The 20,241-nt window shown below is 60.9% G+C and overlaps 2 protein-coding genes across 2 annotated transcripts; both read right to left on the bottom strand.

Moving 5' to 3' along the window:
- Positions 1–1,779: 1,779 nt before the first annotated feature.
- On the bottom strand, positions 1,780–13,442 carry LOC309682827 (uncharacterized protein; the record flags this gene model as incomplete). The annotated part of the gene is made up of 21 exons (XM_082496917.1): positions 1,780–1,864; positions 2,199–2,402; positions 2,492–2,600; positions 2,854–3,068; positions 3,389–3,504; positions 4,109–4,232; positions 4,542–4,710; positions 4,792–4,946; positions 5,039–5,142; positions 5,593–5,959; positions 6,990–7,159; positions 7,599–7,659; positions 8,293–8,496; positions 8,605–8,713; positions 9,761–9,975; positions 10,468–10,583; positions 10,671–10,794; positions 10,882–11,050; positions 11,921–12,075; positions 12,186–12,289; positions 12,744–13,442. 21 exons carry the CDS (start codon positions 13,440–13,442, stop codon positions 1,780–1,782), a joined length of 3,774 nt encoding a protein of 1,257 aa, XP_082353043.1.
- A 4,864-nt stretch (positions 13,443–18,306) lies between these two features.
- On the bottom strand, positions 18,307–19,915 carry DRAP1 (DR1 associated protein 1; the record flags this gene model as incomplete). The annotated part of the gene is given in 7 exon segments (XM_082496916.1): positions 18,307–18,844; positions 18,847–18,857; positions 19,333–19,409; positions 19,411–19,413; positions 19,699–19,764; positions 19,766–19,790; positions 19,908–19,915. Coding segments are annotated over 7 exon segments (300 nt in total). The 3' UTR covers positions 18,307–18,734.
- Positions 19,916–20,241: the final 326 nt, after the last annotated feature.

The following is a 20,241-nucleotide window of genomic DNA, read 5'->3' as shown; positions in this document are numbered from 1 at the left end:
ATCCCATCCTCTCCATCCTCCTCCTCGCCGAGGAAGCCCCCAGCCCCGGGCGGACGGGGACCACCCCAGCCCCATCCCCCCCGGCTTGTTTGCACCACCTGTGGTGGCTGATTCATGGGGCAAAGTCCTCGGGGGCCCTGAACTGGATCCCCGGGAGCCCCTTGGACCCCGGGCAGGAGGGCAGCGGGAGGCAGCAGAGCGTAGGCAGGACGGGGCAGTGACCAGGAGACTTGGGGGGTGGCTTGAAGGGGGGCAGGACAGCCGGGTGCTCACCGGCTGGGTGGTTGGAGAAGAGGGGGACATGTGTGATGGGTGGCCAGAAGCTTGGGTTCTTGGGATGTCGGGGCACCAGGATGAGTTTTGGGATCCCTGGGTCCTTGGGATGTCTGGACACCAGGATACCTTGATTTTTGGGATCTCTGGCTCCTTGGGATGTCTGGGCACCAGGATGAGTTTTGGGATCCCTGGGTCTTTGGGATGTCTGGGCACCAGGATGAGTTTTGGGATCCCTGGGTCTTTGGGATGTCTGGGCACCAGGATGAGTTTTGGGATCCCTGGGTCCTTGGGGTGTTGGGGCATGGAGATATCTTGATTCTTGGGATCCCTGGGCCTTTAGGATGTCTGGACACCAGGATACCTTGATTTTTGGGATCTCTGGGTCCTTGGGATGTCGGGGCACCAGGATGCCTTGATTCCCAGGATCCCTGGGTCTTTGGGATGTCTGGACACCAGGATACCTTGATTTTTGGGATCTCTGGGTCCTTGGGATGTCGGGGTACCAGGAACGAGTCTTGGGATCCCTGGGTCTTTGGGATATTTGGACACCAGGATACCTTGATTTTTGGGATCTCTGGGTCCTTGGGATGTCAGGGCACCTGGTGGGTCCTCAGGATCTCTGGATCTTCAGGATCCCTGGGTTCTTGGGCTCCCAGGGGACCCAGACACGTGGGTCCTTGGGATCCATGGGCCCTTGGGATGTCAGGACACCAGGATACCTTGATTTTGGGGATCCCTGGGCCTTTGGGATGTCAGGGCACCCAGTAGGTCTTCTGGATCTCTGGATCTTCAGGATCTCTGGGTCCTTGGGCTCCCAGGGGACCCAGACACGTGGGTCCTTGGGATCCATGGGTCCTTTGGACCTCTGGGTCCTCCCCGCGCTCTTGAGTGTGGCTCTCCTTCCCTCCCTCGCAGCTCTGGCGCACGCAGAGGGGAGGAGGGGGACGGTGGAAGGAGGAGGAGGAGGAGGGGGGTGGGGGGAGGACGCGATGTTGAGGCCACAGCACCCCACTGGGTCCCATATTTGCCTTCGGGGCGGGACGGCCAAGTTACGCCGGACCCCCCGCGGCCGTGGGAAAACAATCCCACCACCACCACCGCCGCCACCCCCAACCCCCCCTCCGCGCCCTCCTGCCGGCCGCGTTTCACGCGATTTGTTGGGTTTTTTTTTTTGCTTTTATTATTTTTATTCCAGCACAGAAAAACCATCGGGCGAAGCAGCGGGTTCGGGGAGGGGGGGAGGGGAGGGGAGGGAAGGAGGGGACGGACGGGACGGCGGTGGGGGGCGGGGGGATGCACCATCCCCCAATCCTGCACGGCGAGGAGGACACCCGAGTCCCTTCCTCGGCCATCCAAGAGGGTGTCCGTGGCCATCGGTGGCCCTTTGCTCTTCTTGGGGGGGTGGGGGATGTACCCCCCCAGTGCCACTCCTTCTCCTTTATCCGTTGGGTACATTGAGGTCTGGGGAAGGGGTTGGGGGGGTTCTCCCGGGGTGGTGGGCGCTTAACAGGGCCCTGTGGTGGCACTGGGTTGGGTGGGCTGAAGTGGGACCTGGAGATGTTGGGCGTCGTCCTTCCGGGGTTGGGTCCTGCGGGGAGAAGGAGGATGGGGGGAGGAGGAGGAGGATAGGTGGGGGGCAGGTGGTTTGAGGGGGGAGGGGCAGGTGGGTTTTCATGCTGCTGCCCCCCCCCTTCCCCGTTGACCTGTCCATCCGTCTTCACAGACGTCCACTTGTCCGTCCTTTCATCCATCCGTCGCCGTACTCGTCTTCTTATCCATCCGTCTGTCCGATCCCACCCATCCCCACGCACCACCAATCCTCCATCCCTCCACCCCCGTGTCCAACCAACCCTTCTCCCCCCACCGTCCTTCCCCGTGTCCGGCTGTCCCTCCCCTTTGTCCTTCCGTCCCTCCAATCCCACCTGCCCTCCACCTCCTCCACAGTCTCGGGCAGCGCCGTGTCCCGCGTCTCCGGCAAGAAGGTGGCCACCAGCCCCGACACCACGGGGGCCGCCCCGTAGATGATGAAGGGCAACACAGGGAAGACCTCGCCCGCCATCTTCACCAAGGGGGCGGTGATGCTGCCCAACCGGGCCATGGTGTTGGCCAACCCCATACCCGTCTGCCTGTGGGACGCCGAGAGGCCCTGAGGGACCGGCCTGCATGGTCACGGCCACCCCGTCACCTCCCCCAACCTCCACCCTCAACTCCTTACCGAATAACGGTGGGGTAGAGCTCACCCGTGTAAAGGAAGACGCAGTTGAAGGACGCGGCCAAACAACCCTTACCGAAGACGGCCAGGGCGGTCCGAAGCATCCGCAGGTCTGTGGGGACAAGGACAGGACATCTGGGCCTCACTTTGGTGTCACCGGTTGGAGTTGGGTGGGGTTGACGGTGGGTGATGGAGGGAGGAGACGCCCCCCCCCCCAACACCAGGATTTGGGGCAAATCGCCCATAAAAAGCTAAAATCACTCAGCCGGTGAATTGCGTTAATGGGTTGAGGGTGTTTTGGCCCTCCCAGGTGGTGCCTTATGGGTTGGAGATGAAGGGGCCACCACGGCCACCACCGCCCTCACCTCGTGGCACCAAGATGTTGGCCAAGATGGCCAAGCCAGCCAGGATGAGGGTGACGGACTGGGTGAAGCGTCGCCCCACGAAGGTGATGGTGAGGATGGAGAACAGCTTGGCCGGGATGTCCACGGCCCCGAAGATGAGCTGGATCACGTAGATGTTGAAGTCAAAGTTTTGCAGGTCCATGGCCAGCCCGTAGTAGGCGAAGCTGGTGGAGAACCTAGGCCAAGAGGAGGTGCGGGTGGGGTGGGGGGCAAATCTCACCGGTTGGGAGGGGCGGGGTGGGATGTGGGGGTCACACACCATCCCCCGGCCTGTGGGATCCAGCCAGGAGATCTGTGTCCCTTCCTGGAGCACGTGTGGGCCAAGAGACCTCTGTTAACCAGGTCCGGCCCCGTGACTCACTTTCCCTTTCCAATACGGACCCAGACGAGGTGGGGGGATGCAGGAGGTCTTTGGGGAGGGATGGATGGATCAACAACTCAGGGGAGGGGGAGGGATAGACAACCGCCCACTGACGTCCGCCGCCGCCAGGCGTACCACACGAAGCAGAGGCAACAAGAGATGCGGCGCACAACGGGCGTCCGGACCAGGTCAACCGCCGTGTGGTGACTCCTCGATGAAGCCATCTCCTTCTGCATGTAGGACTTCAAGGCCTAGAGGGAGAGGGCGGGGGGGGGGCTCTGGGGTGGGAGGAGCAGAGAGGGGAACCAGGATGGAGCTCGGAGGCGGCAGGGGATTAAATCTTGGGCGGGACGGGTGGAGGGTGGGTGGGAGAAGGGGTGGATGGATATGGGGGGCGGAGACGGTGGCTAGATGGACGGTTGGTTGTAAAAGGAGTTGGATGGATGGAGAAGGTGATGATGGAGATGGCGATGATGACGATGGATGGTTGTATAAGGGGATGGATGGATGGAGAAGGAGATGATGGAGACGGTGATGATGATGGATGGTTGTATAAGGGGAGGGAGGGATGGATGGAGGAGATGATGGAGATGGAGATGATGACGATGGATGGTTCTATAAGGGGATGGATGGATGGAGAAGGAGATGATGGAGATGGTGATGATGATGGATGGTTGTATAAGGGGATGGATGGATGGACTGGGATGACTGGTCGTTTAAGGGGCTGGAAAGATGGGTGTAGGGGAGCCCCACTGTTGGCCCTCTCCATGAGGGCCAGGAGAGTGGGGCCACTTCCCCCCACCCCCTACAAAACACCCCATAGATGCCCCAGGGGACCCGGCTGGAGCCTTTTACTTCTATGTCGAGCTTGTCCCCTTCTTCTTTCTTCCCATTTATCCTGGCCACTTTCTGGAGCTCCTTCAGGGCTTGGTGGGACTTCCCCACCATGACCAACCAGCGAGCTGACTCTGTCAACCACCTGCGGAGGAGATGGGGGACGGGATCCCAAAGATCATCCCACCATCCGCCTCACCCTGTGACCAGCCATCGGCATCTCCGGCCATCTCTCCATGCTTTCGTCCATCCAACCCTCCATCCATCCTCGCACCTTCTATTCATCCATCCATCTTCTCAACCACCTTCCCATCCATGCAACCCTCCATCATTCCATCCATACCTCCATCTGCCCATGCGTCCATCCATCCGTCCACCCCACCATCCATCCACCCCTCCGTCTCTCCCTCCCTCCATCCCTCCCTCCATCCTTCCTTCCCCTTCTCCTCCTCACCATGAGTAGAGGAAGAAGCAGAAGAAGGGCAGCGACACGGTGAGCTGCAGCCAACGCCAATCGGGGACGGCGTAGGCGATCCCAGCCAGCAGGAACTGCCCGGTGGTGTAGCAGTAACCCATGAAGGTCCCCACGAGCGCCCGGGTGCGAGTGGGCATCCACTCCAAAGCTGCCGAGATACACAGAGATGTGGAACCAGAGCAGGAAGGCGGCCGGGGCCGGTACCGTGGGGCTGGTGGTGGCCACGTACAGAGGGAGACGCTGTTGAGGACGATGCCGGAGAAGGCCATGCCCGTCAGGAAGCGGAAGAGGCAGTAAACGGTGAAAGTGGGGGAGAAGGAGGAGCACGTCCCCATGGCGCCCATCTGAAGGTAGCACCAGGTGAGCAGCGACCGGCGGCCGAACCTGGGGGGTGAGGAGGAGGAAGAGGGGGTGAGGCAACCCCTCATGATGCTGTCCCCTCATCCCACGGGGATGAGGTTCTCCACCCCCCTCACCTGTCCGAGAGACCCCCGAAGACGATGCCGCCCGCCAAGACGCCGGCCATGTAGAGCGACTGGGCCAACTGCTTCAGCCCCCGGGAGCTGCACACCAGGTCCCACTGCCGAGGGGCAAGGACATGGGGTGGGACAGAGAGCCTCCTTCCCGCCCCCCCCTCCCCCCCCCCCCAAACTGGCCGTGGTGGCTTGCGAAGGTTGAGCCAACACAACAGCCAACGCATGGTCAATGGAAACACCAAGAAGGTGCCAACAAACACTTGGCCGCCCTTCCCAGCATCCCCGTGGTTGGAAGATGCTTCCAGGGGTCATCTGACCCCTTTTTGACCCTCTTCTTGATGGCCACCAACTGCCTCATCCCCCCCCCCCTTTCTTGTCTTGAGCTCTCACGGCGTTGAGTGCCCCCACCAAGGGTTGAGTGGAGAAGACGCCCTGGTTGGAAGACGTGATGACAGCAGATCCTTCACCGGCACCTCAAGGTGGGAACCGCACACGGGGTCGGGTGAAACATGCCACCGGCCCCAAATCCTGCCCCACCGCTGCTGCCGTCCTACCTCGGTGATGATGGTGCTGGTGAAGACGCTGCGGTCATAGGTCCAACCGTCGCGGCAGGGTTCTGTCTCCGGCCAGCTGCTGTTGGGAGCCGAGCCATTGGCCTCCAAAAGCCACCACTGTGGTGTCACGAAGCGCCGGCACCGTTCCCCGTGGGGAACCGAAACCCTCAGCAGGTCCTGGGGGTCCAGGCCGGTGGCGTTGGCCTCCCAATGAAGCCGGCAGCGATGGTCGCTGGTGGCGGCCGTGAAGTTCTGCAGAAGGTTGTGACTGGCCATCATGAGGACGGGCAGGGCCAGGAGGAGCACCGAGGCCACCTGGAAGCGTCCCATGCCCCCCACGTGCTCCAGGAGGCTGGCAAAAGCCATGCTGCCGCCGCGAGACCCCGGGAACGCCCCGCAGCCATGCACGCCCGCCCCAAAAAGTTTCACCCCCCCAAAAAAACCACCCTTCTCTCGCTCCCGCGGTGGCCTCACTCCGCCGGGCACCGGGGGTGGTCTCCTATATAACCCGTCCAACGGTTGTTTTGGGTTAATATTTGACATCCGGGGTGGGTTGTGGTGGTTTTTTTGGTGGTTTGGGGTTTGTTTGTTTCTTTTTTTTGGTGATTTTTTGTTGTTTTTTCCCCCGCAGGAGAAGGCAAAAGGCAGGCAGGCGAAAGTGCAGGCGAGGTCAACGCAAAGGTGGCCAAGGAGTGGGGGTGGTGGCCACCACCACCAAAGCCACCACCAGAGCCAAACCTCACGGGCAGCGCTTCCCTCCCTCCCTCCCCTTCTTTCCTTGCGGCGGCCAAAAAGAGAAGTTCCCCCTTCTTCCCCAAATTAGGGCGAAACGGGAGCGATCTGGGGCAGGAAGAGAAAGAGATCATTATCTTTGGGTTTGTTATTTTTTTATTTGTGGGGGAGGGGCAAAGGCGGATTTCGGCGAGGGGACAGCTGGGACCAACCTCAGCCGGCTTCTGAGGGACCCTCAGGTGGGCATCTCCCGAAAAAAAGAAGGGGTGGGATGGGGGTCTCCTGGCTCGGGCCAACGTATGGTCTTCACCGCCCCCCCCCCGCCCCCCCTTACCCCGGTTCGGGTTAAATTTTAGCGATTTCTGTGGTGGAAAGGGGACCGAAAGGTGGTGCCGGAGGTGGCCCTGCTTGGGTCAGCGCATTCTCCACTGGGGTGGGGGTTAATTTTTGATGGGGTTGGACCAACGAAGGGGGGTTGATGGGGCCAAGGGACACGTCGGCAGTGGGAGCAAGGGCCGGGGTGGCCTCGGGGCCGGCGGGGGAGGGAAATCGGGGAAGGGGCATCATGGCGGCAGCACCGCGGGTTGCTGGGAAGGGGCTGGGGTGGGATTCGGGAGCTCCTCAGCCTTCCCGCCCCCTTTTCTAAGGTTTGAGGACCCCTCTACTGGGTGGGTTTGGTGGGTTTGGGTGTCATCTCGTTGGAGGTGACCTCCAGCGTGGTGGTGTTGGGTGCCGTCTCGGGGGTGACGGCCTCGGGGAAGAGGTTATGAGGTGTCGTCTTGTTGAAGGTGACCTCCGACACGGCGTTCTTGGGCATCGCGTAATTGGAGGTGACCTTGGGGACAAGGCGATGAGCTATCGCTGGAGGTGACCTCCAACACGGGGGTTCTGAGGTGCCATCTTCTTGGAGGTGACCTCCGGGACCGGGTTGTGAGGTGTCACCTTATTGAAAGTGGCCTCCAACGGGTTCTTGGACACAGTTCTTAGGCATTGGCCTGTTGGAGGTCACCTTGGACATGGTTATCGGGTGTCACCTTATTGGAGGTGACCTTGGGTGGGCTCAGAGAACACCCCGAGACGTTGTCCCCACCAGACCTTCTTTATTCCTCCAAGGACTTCCCCTGCCCCACAAAGGGAGGTCACCAACGAGTTCGTACCCGTCCCCAAAACAAGGCTGTGGGGACCCATGGGGGAGGGTGGTTGCTGGTGGTCGGGCGTAGGGTGCTGCCCCCCACCCCACCCCCTGTGGTCCTTCAGGCTTCTTTCTGTGGGGCCTTGTCCTGGGGCTGGAGGGGGATCTTCTCTTTGGAGTCATCTGTCTTCTTCCGCTTGGCCCTGGAGGGAGGAAGATGAGGAGGAGGAGGGTCCATAGGGCATGGCATCCAACCATCCATCACCCAGCCATTGTCCAGCCATCATCCAGCCATCAGCCATCAGCCAACCATCCATCATCCATCTATCCATCATCCAAACATCCATCATCAAACCATCATCCAACCATCATCCATCCATCAGCCAACCATCCATCATCCATCTATCCATCAGCCAATCATCCATACATCCATCATCCAACCATCCAATTGTCCATTATCCATCCATCATCCATCCATCATCCATCATCCAACCATTCATCCACCCATCATCCATCCATCCATCATCCATCATCCCTTCATCATCCATCCATCATCCATCATCCAACCATCCGTCCATCCATCATCCAACCATCCGTCCATCCATCATCCATCCATCCATCCATCATCCATCATCCCTTCATCATCCAACCATCCATCATCCAACCATCCATCCATCCATCATCCCTTCATCATCCATCCATCATCCATCATCCATCCATCCATCATCCATCATCCAACCATCCATCATCCATCATCCAACAATCCCTCCATCCATCATCCAACCATCCGTCCATCCATCATCCATCCATCCCTCCCTCCCTTCCTTCATGCCCACCTGCTCTCCACCTCCTCGATGGTGTCGGGCAGCGGCATGTTGAGGGTCTCTGGGAGGAAGCCGGCCGCCACAGCTGCCACCACGGGGGCCACCCCATAGACGGCGGGGGGCAAGAAGGGGTAGTACTCATCCATCATCTTCACCAGCGGCGCCACAATGCCACCCACTCGGGCCATGGTGCTGCCGAAGCCCAGCCCGGTCTGCCTGCCGGCACCGTGGGGGGTCAACGTGGAGGAGACACCACCCTGGGGGTGTCACGGGTGGGTGACGGGGGACCTGCCCCACTGCGGGGTCACGGGGATGGGGTTTTACCTGATGGGAGTGGGGTAGAGCTCGGTGGTGTAGAGGAAGACGCAGTTGAAGGAGGCGGAGAGACAACCCTTGCCGATGACGGCCAGCGCCGTGCGCACCGTCTGCAGCTCTGGGGCAGAGAGAGGGACGGGGTGGACTCCACGTTTGGGCAGGAGCCACCTCAGGGCGGGGGTGAGGGTGGGGAGGAGAAAGAAGGGAGGACGTAGGGATGGATAGCTGGATGGGCGATCGGATGGATGGTTGGAGACATGGATGGACGGAAACATGGATGGACATGTGGATGGAGACACGGATGGATGGACGGATGGATGGAGATGTGGGTGGGTGGATGGATGGATGGAGACATGGATGGACGGATGGAGACATGGATGGATGGAGACGTGGATGGATGGATGGATGGATGGATGGATGGATGGATGGATGGATGGAGACATGGATGGACGGATGGAGACATGGATGGATGGAGAGAGACGTGGATGGATGGATGGATGGATGGATGGATGGATGGATGGATGGATGGATGGAGACATGGATGGACGGATGGAGACATGGATGGACGGATGGAGACGTGGATGGATGGAGACGTGGATGGATGGATGGATGGAGACATGGATGGACAGATGGAGACGTGGATGGATGGAGACGTGGATGGATGGATGGATGGATGGATGGATGGATGGATGGATGGATGGAGATGTGGATGGATGGATGGATGGATGGATGGATGGATGGATGGATGGAGATGTGGATGGATGGATGGAGACATGGGTGGAGGGATGGGTGAAGACATGGATGGAGCCATGGGTGGATCGATAGGTGGGTTCTGAGATGGTGAGTCACCATCCTTGGTGCTATTCAGTATCTGGACATAGGCTTGGGTGACCAGCTCTGGGTGGCCCTGCTTAAGCAGGAGGGTTGGACCAGATGACCTCCAGAGGTCCCTTCCAACTTCAACGACACTGTGGGTAAGTGAGGGGATGGGCGGTGAGATGGATGGACGGACGGATGGACGGTGAGGTAGGTAGGTGAGTCATTCAGTGGCTGGAGAAGGGAGGGAGGGGTGAAGAGCAAAAGCAGAGTTGTGTGATAGACCGGTGGGGACACAGGTGGTTGGACAGAGCAGAGCAGAAGACCCCCATCGCTCCATCGCACCCACCTGTGGAGACAAAGATGTTGGCAATGATGACCAACCCCGCCACGAAGAGGGCCACCATGAGTGACACCCGCCGGCCAATGTAGCTCAGGGAGACGGTCACCACCACTTTGGCCGGGAAGTCAACGGCGCCGAAAATCACCTGGATGAGGTAAATGCTGACGCCAAAGTTTTGCAGATCCATGGCCAACCCGTAGTAGGAGAAACTGATGGAGAACCTGGAGGGGGGCAGAGAGAGGAACGGACCTTGAGGTGACGTGACCTCCCTGGGGTGTCACCATCGCATGGGGCAGGGCAGGGAGCTCAGATGGAGGAGAAGAGGACTTGGATGGTTGGATTCACTGGTTGTCTGTCCAGAGGTCCATCTTTCCACTCATCCATCTGTACATCTGACCAACTTTCCAACCATCTGGCCATCTACCCATCCATCCATCCATCCATCCATCCATCCATCCATCCATCCACCCATCCAGCCTTCCAACCATCCACCCATCCACCCATCCACCCATCCATCCATCCATCCATCCATCCAACCCTCCCTCCACCCATCCATCCATCCATCCATCCATCCATCCATCCATCCACCCATCCATCCATCCAACCATCCATCCCTCCAACTCCCCACCCACCTCTCCACCCCCACAGCCCCTCACCCATCCCACCCTCCTCTTCCTCCCCATCAGACTTCCCCCGCTCCAGCCCAGTCCCACCAGACGATGGAGAGGCAGAAGAAGATGTGGCGGATGACTGGGGTCCGGACCAGGTCCGAGACGGTGTAGGAAGACTTCAGACTGGCCAACTCCTCCTTCATGTTGGACTTCAGGATCTGGGAGGTGGAGAAAGAGGGGAGGTTGGGGATGGGGGGGGACAGGGGTGGGAGACCAGGACCCCCCTCACCATGGGACCACCATACCTCTACCGTGATCTTCTCCCCTTCCTCTTTTCTCTTGTTGATCCCGGCCACGCGCTGCAGGACCTTCACGGCCCTCTCGGCCTTCCCCGAGAGCACCAACCAACGGGCGGATTCAGTCAACCACCTGCAGTCAACGAGGGGGAAACTGAGGCACAAAGAGAAGCCACCGTGTGTCCCCACGGCCTTCTCCAAGGCACCCAGAGCATCCTACCAGGAGTAGAGGAGGAAGACGAAGAAGGGCAAGGAGACGGTGAGCTGGAGCCAACGCCAATGGGGGATGGCGTAGGCCACGCCGGCGAGCAGGATCTGGCCCAGGGTGTAGACGAAGCCGGTGATGGCCATGGTGATGGCGCGGTAGGGCGTGGGGATCCACTCCACCACTGCAAGGGACCACGGGGACACGGCTGACTTGGTGTCCCCACCTCGGCTCCGTGACCCTCCTTGCGAATGTGGCCTCCCCATCGTGTCCAGATGCGTCCTCACCACGTGGCCCCGTCCATGGCCACGGTGATGTCCCCACCACTGGGATGTCCCCATCGGTGACCACTGGGATGTCCCTACCAGTGACCGCTGGGATGTCCCTACTGGTGACCACTGGGATGTCCCCATCAGCAGCCACAGGGACGTCCCCATCAGCAGCCACAGGGACATCCCCATCTATAGAGAAGGGGATGTCCCCACCCTATGGCCATTGGGACAACCCCAACCACAGCCATTGGGTTGTCCCCACCCTTTATGGCCATTGGGACATCCCTGTCCATGGCCATTGAGTTGTCCCCATTCCCAGCCATGCCGATTGTCCCCTCCCGGAGCCACATGGCCATCCTTGTCACTGTCCCCATCCGTGGTCATCAACCCCCATCCGTGGCCATGACAACGTCCCTCTCCGTGGCCATAGTGGTGTCCCCATCCGTGGTCATCAACCCCCATCCGTGGCCATGACAACGTCCCTCTCCGTGGGCATAGTGGTGTCCCCATCCGTGGTCATCAACCCCCATCCGTGGCCATGACAACGTCCCTCTCCGTGGCCATAGTGGTGTCCCCATCCGTGGTCATCAACCCCCATCCGTGGCCATGACAACGTCCCTCTCCGTGGCCATAGTGGTGTCCCCATCCATGACCACAGTGTTGTCCTCCCCCTATGGCCGTTGGGACATCCCCAACCACAACCATTGGGTTGTCCCCATCCATGACCACGCCGGTTGTCCCCACCCAGGTCCCCGTGGTCCTCCTCGTGCCTGTCCCCTCACCCAGGCAGGCGATGCTGAGGCCGAAGCCGGAGAGGGCCATGCCGCTGGCGAAGCGGAAGACGCAGTAGGACGCGTAGTTGGGGGCGAAGGCCGTGCAGGTGCCCATCACCCCCAGCTGCAGGTAGGACCACATCAACATGGCCTTGCGCCCAAACCTGCGACAGGGAGGCACTGGGTGCCACTGGGCGCCGCTGGGCGACGGTCTCTCCAGTGCCCCATGGGGAAACTGAGGCACGGGGAGGGGTGGGGTGTCTGCTGCCTTTACCTGTCTGAGAGGCCCCCCAGGACCAGGGCGCCCACCAGGACCCCGGCCATGTAGATGGACTGGGCCATCTGCCGGAGCTGCCGGTAGCTACAGACGAGGTCCCACTACGGGGATGAGAACGAGGTGAGGACGACCCGTCTTCTCCTTCCACCCATCATCCTCTTTTCTCCTGTCCATCCATCCATCTCTTCCACCACCTCCATCCAACATCATCCCATCTTCCCCATGCAGCTCCATCCCCTCCTCTCCACCCCCATATGACTCCATCTCCTCCCCTCCACCTCCACATGGCTCCATCTCCACCGCTCCACCTCCACATGGGTCCATCTCCATCTCTCCAACCCCATATGACTCTACCTCCATCCTCCCATCTCCACGTGGCTCCATCTCCTCCCCTCCACCTCCGTACGGTGCCACCTCCACCCTTCTATCTCCGTACGGTTCCATCCCTCCATCCCTCTCCCCACCCTGGAGAAGCTGGTGGCCCCATGGACGCTCTGGTCATCTTCCCACCCTCCATTCCCGCCCCACCTCCTCCTTCCCCAGCCCCATGCCCACCTCGGTGACGATGGTGGCCACGTAGATGCTGCGGTCGTAGTCCCAACCGTCATGGCAGGGCTCGGTGGGCCGGGGGCCGGTGGTGCCGTTGGCTGGAGACGAGGCCACGTAGCGCCGGCAGGACCCCAGGGTGGCATCGGGAGGGCCCAAGGTGCCATTGGGCCACCCCAGGGTGTCACCAGCGGGCTCCAGGGTGCCATTGGAGGACCCCAAGGTGGCATCAAGCTGGACACGGGTGCCATCAGGGGACCCCGGTGTGGCATCAAGCGTGACGTGGGCGGCACCGGTGACGGGAGTGCCATCAGGGAACCCCAGGTTGCCATTGGGGGACCCCAGGTTGCCATCGGGGGACTTCAGGGTGGCACCAGAGGACCCCAAGGTGCCGTCAGGAGACCTCAGGATGGCGTTCGAGGACCTCAAGGTGCCATCAGAGGCCACTGAGGTGCCATCAGAGGCTGCCGAAGTGCCACCAGGGGTGGTTCCGGGTGGCCCTGGGGTGGCACTGGGGACACTCGGGGTGGTACCGGGACCGGGGGTGACACCGGGGACGCGGCAGCGGTGGGGGGGGACGGCAGCGGTGAAGTTCTGCAGCAGGTTGTGACTGGCCATGAGCAGGATGGGCACCGCCAGCAGCGCCGTCTGCAGCACCTGGAAGCGTCCCAGCCCCCCGACCTGCTCCAGCACCGCCCCGAACGGCATCCTGGGACACGGGGGACACCGTCACCCACGGGGGACACCGTCACCCATGGGGACACCAGGGCATGGGGAACATCATCACTCATGGGGGACACCATCACTCATGGGGACACCATCACTCATAGGGGCACCATCACTTGTGGGGACATCATCACTCGTGGGGACACCATCATTTGTGGGGACACCATCACTCATGGGGACACCATCACTCATAGGGGCACCATCACTTGTAGGGACATCATCACTCATGGGGACACCATCGTTTGTGGGGACGCCATCACTCATGGGGACACCATCACTCATAGAGGCACCATCACTCGTGGGGACACCATCATTTGTGGGGACACCATCACTTGTGGGGACACCATCACTCATGGGGACATCATCACTCATGGGGACACCATCGTTTGTGGGGACACCATCACTCATGCGGACACCATCACTTGTGGGGACATCATCACTCGTGGGGACATCATCACTCGTGGGGACACCATCACTCATAGGGGCACCATCACTCATAGGGGCACCATCACTTGTAGGGACATCATCACTCATGGGGACACCATCGTTTGTGGGGACACCATCACTCATGGGGACACCATCACTCATAGGGGCACCATCACTCATGGGGACACCATCATTTGTGGGGACACCATCACTTGTGGGGACACCATCACTCATGGGGACATCATCACTCGTGGGGACATCATCACTCATGGGGACACCATCGTTTGTGGGGACACCATCACTCGTGGGGACACCATCACTCATAGGGGCACCATCACTTGTAGGGACATCATCACTCATGGGGACACCATCACTCGTGGGGACACCATCTCTCGTGGGGACACCATCACTCATAGGGACACCATCATTTGTGGGGACACCATCACTTGTGGGGACACCATCACTCATGGGGACATCATCACTCGTGGGGACATCATCACTCATGGGGACACCATCGTTTGTGGGGACACCATCACTCATGGGGACACCATCACTCGTGGGGACACCATCATTTGTGGGGACACCATCACTTGTGGGGACACCATCACTCATGGGGACATCATCACTCATGGGGACGTCATCACTCATGGGGCCACCACCAGCCATGGGGACGTCATCACTCTTGGGGACACCATCACTCATGGGGACACCATCACTCATGAGGCCACCACCAGCCACGGGCCCACCACCAGCCATGGGGCCAATCTTCCACAGGACCACCGCTCCTCCATGGGGCCACCACCAGCCCAGGTGACACCACCGCGGGGGACACTGCCACCCACGGGGACGTGGGACATGGGTCAGACGGCAGTTGGAACGTTGAGATGGGGACAGCAGGACGTGGGGACACCGAAGACCCGGGGAGGGGACACCGAAGACCCGGGGAGGGGACGCGGGGCAGGCGCAAAGACGAGGGACGGACGGGGACACACGTGGTGACCACCACTTGCGTCACACGTCCCCAACCCCTCCCCGTGTCCCCGTTCCTGCTCCACCTCGGCCGGGCTCCCTGGGGACGGGGACATCCGGCCAGCTGTGACTCCCGTGTCCCCAAGGTGAAGGGTCCCTTCTCTGATGTCCCCAGCACGTCCTTGTCCCCCGGCCCCTGGTCCCCACGTCCCTTCTCCGATGTCCCCATCCCCTCAGTGTCCCAAACCCGTCCATCCCCCACCCCACCCCCCACCCCATACCTTCTTCTGGTGTCCCCGATGTCCCCTGGTCCCCAAACCCCTCCTTGATGTTCCCAACGTGTCCCCACTTCCGTGTCCCCAACCTCTCCGCGTCCACATTGGTGTCCCCAACCCGTCCCACTGTCCCCTCCGCGGTGTCCTCAACCTGTCCCCATGTCCCCTCCTTGATGTCCCCAACCCCTGATGTCCCCAACCCCTCCCACGTCCCCTCCTCGATGTCCCCAACCTGTCCCCAACTCATCCCATGTCCCCTCTGCCATGTCCCCAACCCCTCCGTGATGTCCCCAACCCCTCCCATGTCCCCTCTGTGGTGTCCCCAACCTGTCCCCATGTCCCAAATCCATCCCATGTCCCCTCCACACTGTCCCTAACCCCTCCCTGATGTCCCCAACCCCTCCCACGTCCCCTCCGTGATGTCCCCAACCTGTCCCCATGTCCCCAACCCATCCCATGTCCCCTCTGCCATGTCCCCAACCCCTCTCTGATGTCCCCAACCCCTCTCTGATGTCCCCAACCCCTCCCACGTCCCCTCCGTGATGTCCCCAACCTGTCCCCATGTCCCCAACCCATCCCATGTCCCCTCCACACTGTCCCCAACCCCTCTCTGATGTCCCCAACCCCTCCGTGATGTCCCCAACCCCTCCCACATCCCCTCCTCGATGTCCCCAACCTGTCCCCAACTCATCCCATGTCCCCTCCACACTGTCCCCAACCCCTCCCTGATGTCCCCAACCCCTCCCACGTCCCCTCCTCGATGTCCCCAACCTGTCCCCAACTCATCCTATGTCCCCTCTGCCATGTCCCCAACGCCTCTCTGATGTCCCCAACCTCTCCGTGATGTCCCCAACCCCTCCCATGTCCCCTCCTTGATGTCCCCAACATGTCCCCAACCCCTCTCTGATGTCCCCAACCCCTCCCATGTCCCCTCCTTGATGTCCCCAACATGTCCCCAACCCCTCTCCGATGTCCCCGACCCCTCCTGCGTCCCCTCTGCCGCATCCCCAACCCGTCCCCAACCCATCCCCACGTCCCCACCGTGCCCCCCACTTTGTCCCCCCTCTGTGTGTCGTCCCCCCCCCCTCCCCCCCGCGCTGTCCCCCCCCCGTACCTGTCCCTCCTCGGGGGTGACGTCCCCGTCCCCGGGGTCCCCCCGGCCGCCGGCCCCGTTATATAAGGCGAAAAGCGGCTCTTTTGGTTAAAGTGTCACCGGGATTAGGCCGAGGGGGGGGTGAGGGGGGGGGGAAGGGGGGGGGGGGGGGGGGGAGGCGGATTCCAGCGCTGCGGGTGCCCGAAGTCCGCCCGACGCCCGGGTCCCCCCGCCCGCCGGCCCCACAGCCGCCCGCAGGGCCCTATAGAGCCCCTATAGGGTACCTGCCCCCTATAGGGTACATACGTCCCTCCTATAGATCACCCCCCCACCCCCCCTGACCCGCTCAGGGCACACAACCCCCCTTTTGTCCCCCCCTGCAAGACCCTAACTAACCCCTATAGGGCCCCAATGCCACCTGTAGGGGCCCTATAGATTCCCCAAGAGGCCCTATAGATTCCTAAGAGGCCCTATAGATCCCTAAGAGGCCCTATAGATGCCCAAGAAGCCCTATAGACCCCCCTAAGAGGCCCTATGGATCCCCCAAGAGGCCTTATAGATCCCCAAGAAGCCCTATAGATTCCCCTGCGAGCACCTATAGGGTACGTTCCCCCTATAGGGTACCTGCCCCCTATAGGGTACATATGTCCCTTCTATAGATCACCCCCCCCACACACACACACACACAGACCCGCTCAGGGCACACACCCCCCCTTTTGTCCCCCCCCTACGAGACCCTAAGTAACCCCTATAGGGCCCCAATGCCACCTATAGGGGCCCTATAGATTCCCCAAGAGGCCCTATAGATGCCCAAGAAGCCCTATAGATTCCTAAGAGGCCCTATAGATCCCCCAAGAGGCCCTATAGATTCCCCCGAGAGCCCCTATAGGATACTTTCCCCCTATAGGGTATGTCCCCCTTATAGATCAACCCCCCCACACACACACCCACTCAGGACACCCCCCCGCCCTGTTGTCCCCCCTACAAGACCCCTATAGGGCCCCACTGCTGCCTGTGGGGACCCTATAGATCCCCCGGAGGCCCTATAGATCCCTAAGAGGTCCTATAGATCCCCCGAGAGGCCCTATAGATGCCTATAGTGGCCCTAAGGATCCCCTGGAGCCCCTCCTGCGGGACCCTAGGCGTCTATACCCCTTAGGAGCCCCTATAGACCCCCCCCCCATGAGCCCCTATAGACTCCCTATAGCCTCTATAAACCCCCTTATCTGCTCCTATAGGCCTCTATACCCCTTAGGAGCTTCTATAGTCCTATAGGCCTTTATAATGCCCCTATAACCTCCTATAGGTCTCTATAACCCCCCTATAGGCTCCTATAAGTCTTTAAAACCCTCTATAGGGTCCTATGGGTCTCTATACACCCCCATAGGTCCCTATAGGTCTCTATAACCCCTCTATAGAGTCCTATAGATCTTAATAACTCCTCTATAGGGTCCTATGGGTCTCTATAACCTCTCTATAGGCTCCTATAGGGCTTTATAACCCCCCTATAGAGTCCTATGGGTCTCTACACCCCCATAGGTCCCTATAGGTCTCTATAACCCCCCTATAGGCTCCTATAAGTCTTTAAAACCCCCTATAGGGTCCTATGGGTCTCTATACACCCCCATAGGTCCCTATAGGTCTCTATAACCCCTCTATAGGCTCCTATAGGGCTTTATAACCCCCCTGTAGGGTCCTATGGGTCTCTATACCCCCCTTTAGGTCCCTATAGGTCTCTATAACCCCTCTATAGGGTACTATAGGCCTTTATACCCCCTCTATAGGCTCCTATGGGTCTCTATACCCCCCTATAGGTCCCTATAGGTCTCCATAACCCCCTATAGGGCGCTCCCACAGTCTCTGCTGCTCTCTAATGGCCGAGAAGAGAATAGAGTGACCATGACCGGGGCGGGGGGGGGGGGGGGGGGGGGGCGTTTTTGGGGGGACCCCCAGGAGTTGGGAGGGGGGGGCAGGAATTTGGGGGGTGGGGGAGTCCAGGGGTTGGGGGGGGGGTCGGGGATTTGGGGGACGGGGAGGGGGGAGACACACACACACGACCCCCCCCCCCCCCGACACGTACGGAAACGGGAACTTTATTGAGCCGATACAAAACCTCCCGACTCGTTTAAAAGCCATCAAAAGGCCCCAAAATCACCCCTCCCCCCCTCCACCCCACCCCCCCCCAAAAAAAAAGGGGGGGGGAGGGCAATATGTCCAGGTGGGGGGAGGGGGAGGTGTCCGGGATGAGCCCCCCCCCCCCAACTCCGGGCTGAGAACGGACACAACTCATCACACCGATGTCCTCAACGCAATGGGGCTGAGAAGATTGGGGGGGGGGGGGAGGATTCCCAGTTCTCCCAGTCCCGCTCCCATCCCCCACCGGGCTCCCCAGTAAGCCCGTAATGGGAGAGGGCACCGAAATGGGTTGAAACTGGGGATAAACGGGCAAAAAAAAACAAAAACAAAAACAAAACGGGGTGGGGGGGGTGGGGGGGGGGGCGGAGGGGCGCGCTAAGAGTCGTAGTCTTCCTCTTCTTCTTCCTCCTCGCGGGGGGGGGCCGGGGCGGGGGGGAGCCCCCCCGGGAGCCCCCCCCGGGAGCGCGGGGGTCCCAACGGCGCGAAGGCACCCCGGGGCTGCGGGAGAAAAAAAAAGGGGGGGGGGGGTCAGTGGTGGGTCATCGTGTGTGTCCCCCCACCCCCCAAAAAAAAGGCACTCAGGGTCTGGGGGGGGGCTCCGACCCCCCCCCCACCCCCTTTATAGACCCTGATTTTGGGGTGCCCCCCCCAAAAAGGGACCCATGTGTCCGGAGGGGGTCCACTCCCCCTTAAAGACCCCGATTTTGGGGTGACCCCCCCCAAAAAGGCACCCAGGTGTTGGGGGGGGGGCTCCACTCATGCCCCCCCCCTTAAAGACCCCGATTTTGGGGTGCCCACCCAAAAAGGGACCCATGTGTCTGGGGGGGGGTCCACCTCCCCCTTAAAGACCCCGATTTTGGGGTGCCCCCCCCCCAAAAGGGACCCACGTGTCAGGGGGGGTCCACTCCCTCTTAAAGTCCCCAATTTTGGGGTATTGTGTCGTGTCGTCCCCCCCCAAAAAAAGGGGTTATACCTGAAGTTGAGGGGGGGGCGGGTGGGGGGGGGCTGCGGCGTCTCCTCCTCTGCGTCACTGTCACTGTCCTCAGAGTCCCTCCTGGGGGGGGGGGAACACACACACACACACACACGATGACAACAAAGGGACACCCCCCCCCCCAAAATTCCCCCCACCCCCGCGACCCCCCAAATTTCTATGGGACCCCCCCAGACATCCAGGACCCCCCCACCCCCAAAAAGACACCCCACACCCCAAAACGACCCCCCCCACACCCCCAAAAAGACACCACCCCTCCCAAAAATCCCCATCCCCCCCCCAAAAGACCCCCCGCCCCCCCAAAATCACCCCCCCCCCCCAAAAGACACACCCCCCCCCCCTCACCTCCTGCTCCGAGTCCGTCCCCGATTGTTTGGGGTCTTTCCCCTTCGCTCCGGGACCCCCATTTTTTCCGACCGGTTCCCGGGCGGCGCCCCCTGGAATGGACCCCCCCCCCTACTTAAACAGAGCACCCCAATATTTTGGGGGGGGCCCCAAATTTTTGGGGATCCCCCCCTTTTCCCAGCCCCCCCCCAACCTTATTTTTAAGGGACCCAGACATCGGGGAGATCGCTATCCCGCTGGCACCCGCATGGGGACCCCCAGGTTTTGGGGGGGGCCCAGGGGTTTGGGGGGGACCCCAATATTTGCGGGGGGGGCCATGAGTTTGGGGGACCCCCCGTTTTCCCCAGACACCCCCCCCACCCAATTCCCAGACAGCTGAGAGATCCCCCCTCCCCTATCCCAGTGGCACCCATATGGGGACCACCGGTTTTGCGGGGGGACCCCCGGTTTTGGGGGGGGCTCAGGGGTTTGGGGGGACCCCAATATTTGGGGGGGGCCCATGAGTTTGGGGGACCCTCCCTTTTCCAGGACACCCCCCCCACC

This window comes from Vanellus vanellus (assembly GCF_965231255.1).
Source record: "Vanellus vanellus genome assembly, chromosome: 33".
NCBI classification, from domain to species: domain Eukaryota; kingdom Metazoa; phylum Chordata; class Aves; order Charadriiformes; family Charadriidae; genus Vanellus; species Vanellus vanellus.
Note: the sequence above shows the minus strand (reverse complement) of the source record. Positions and strands in the feature narration are given on the sequence as shown.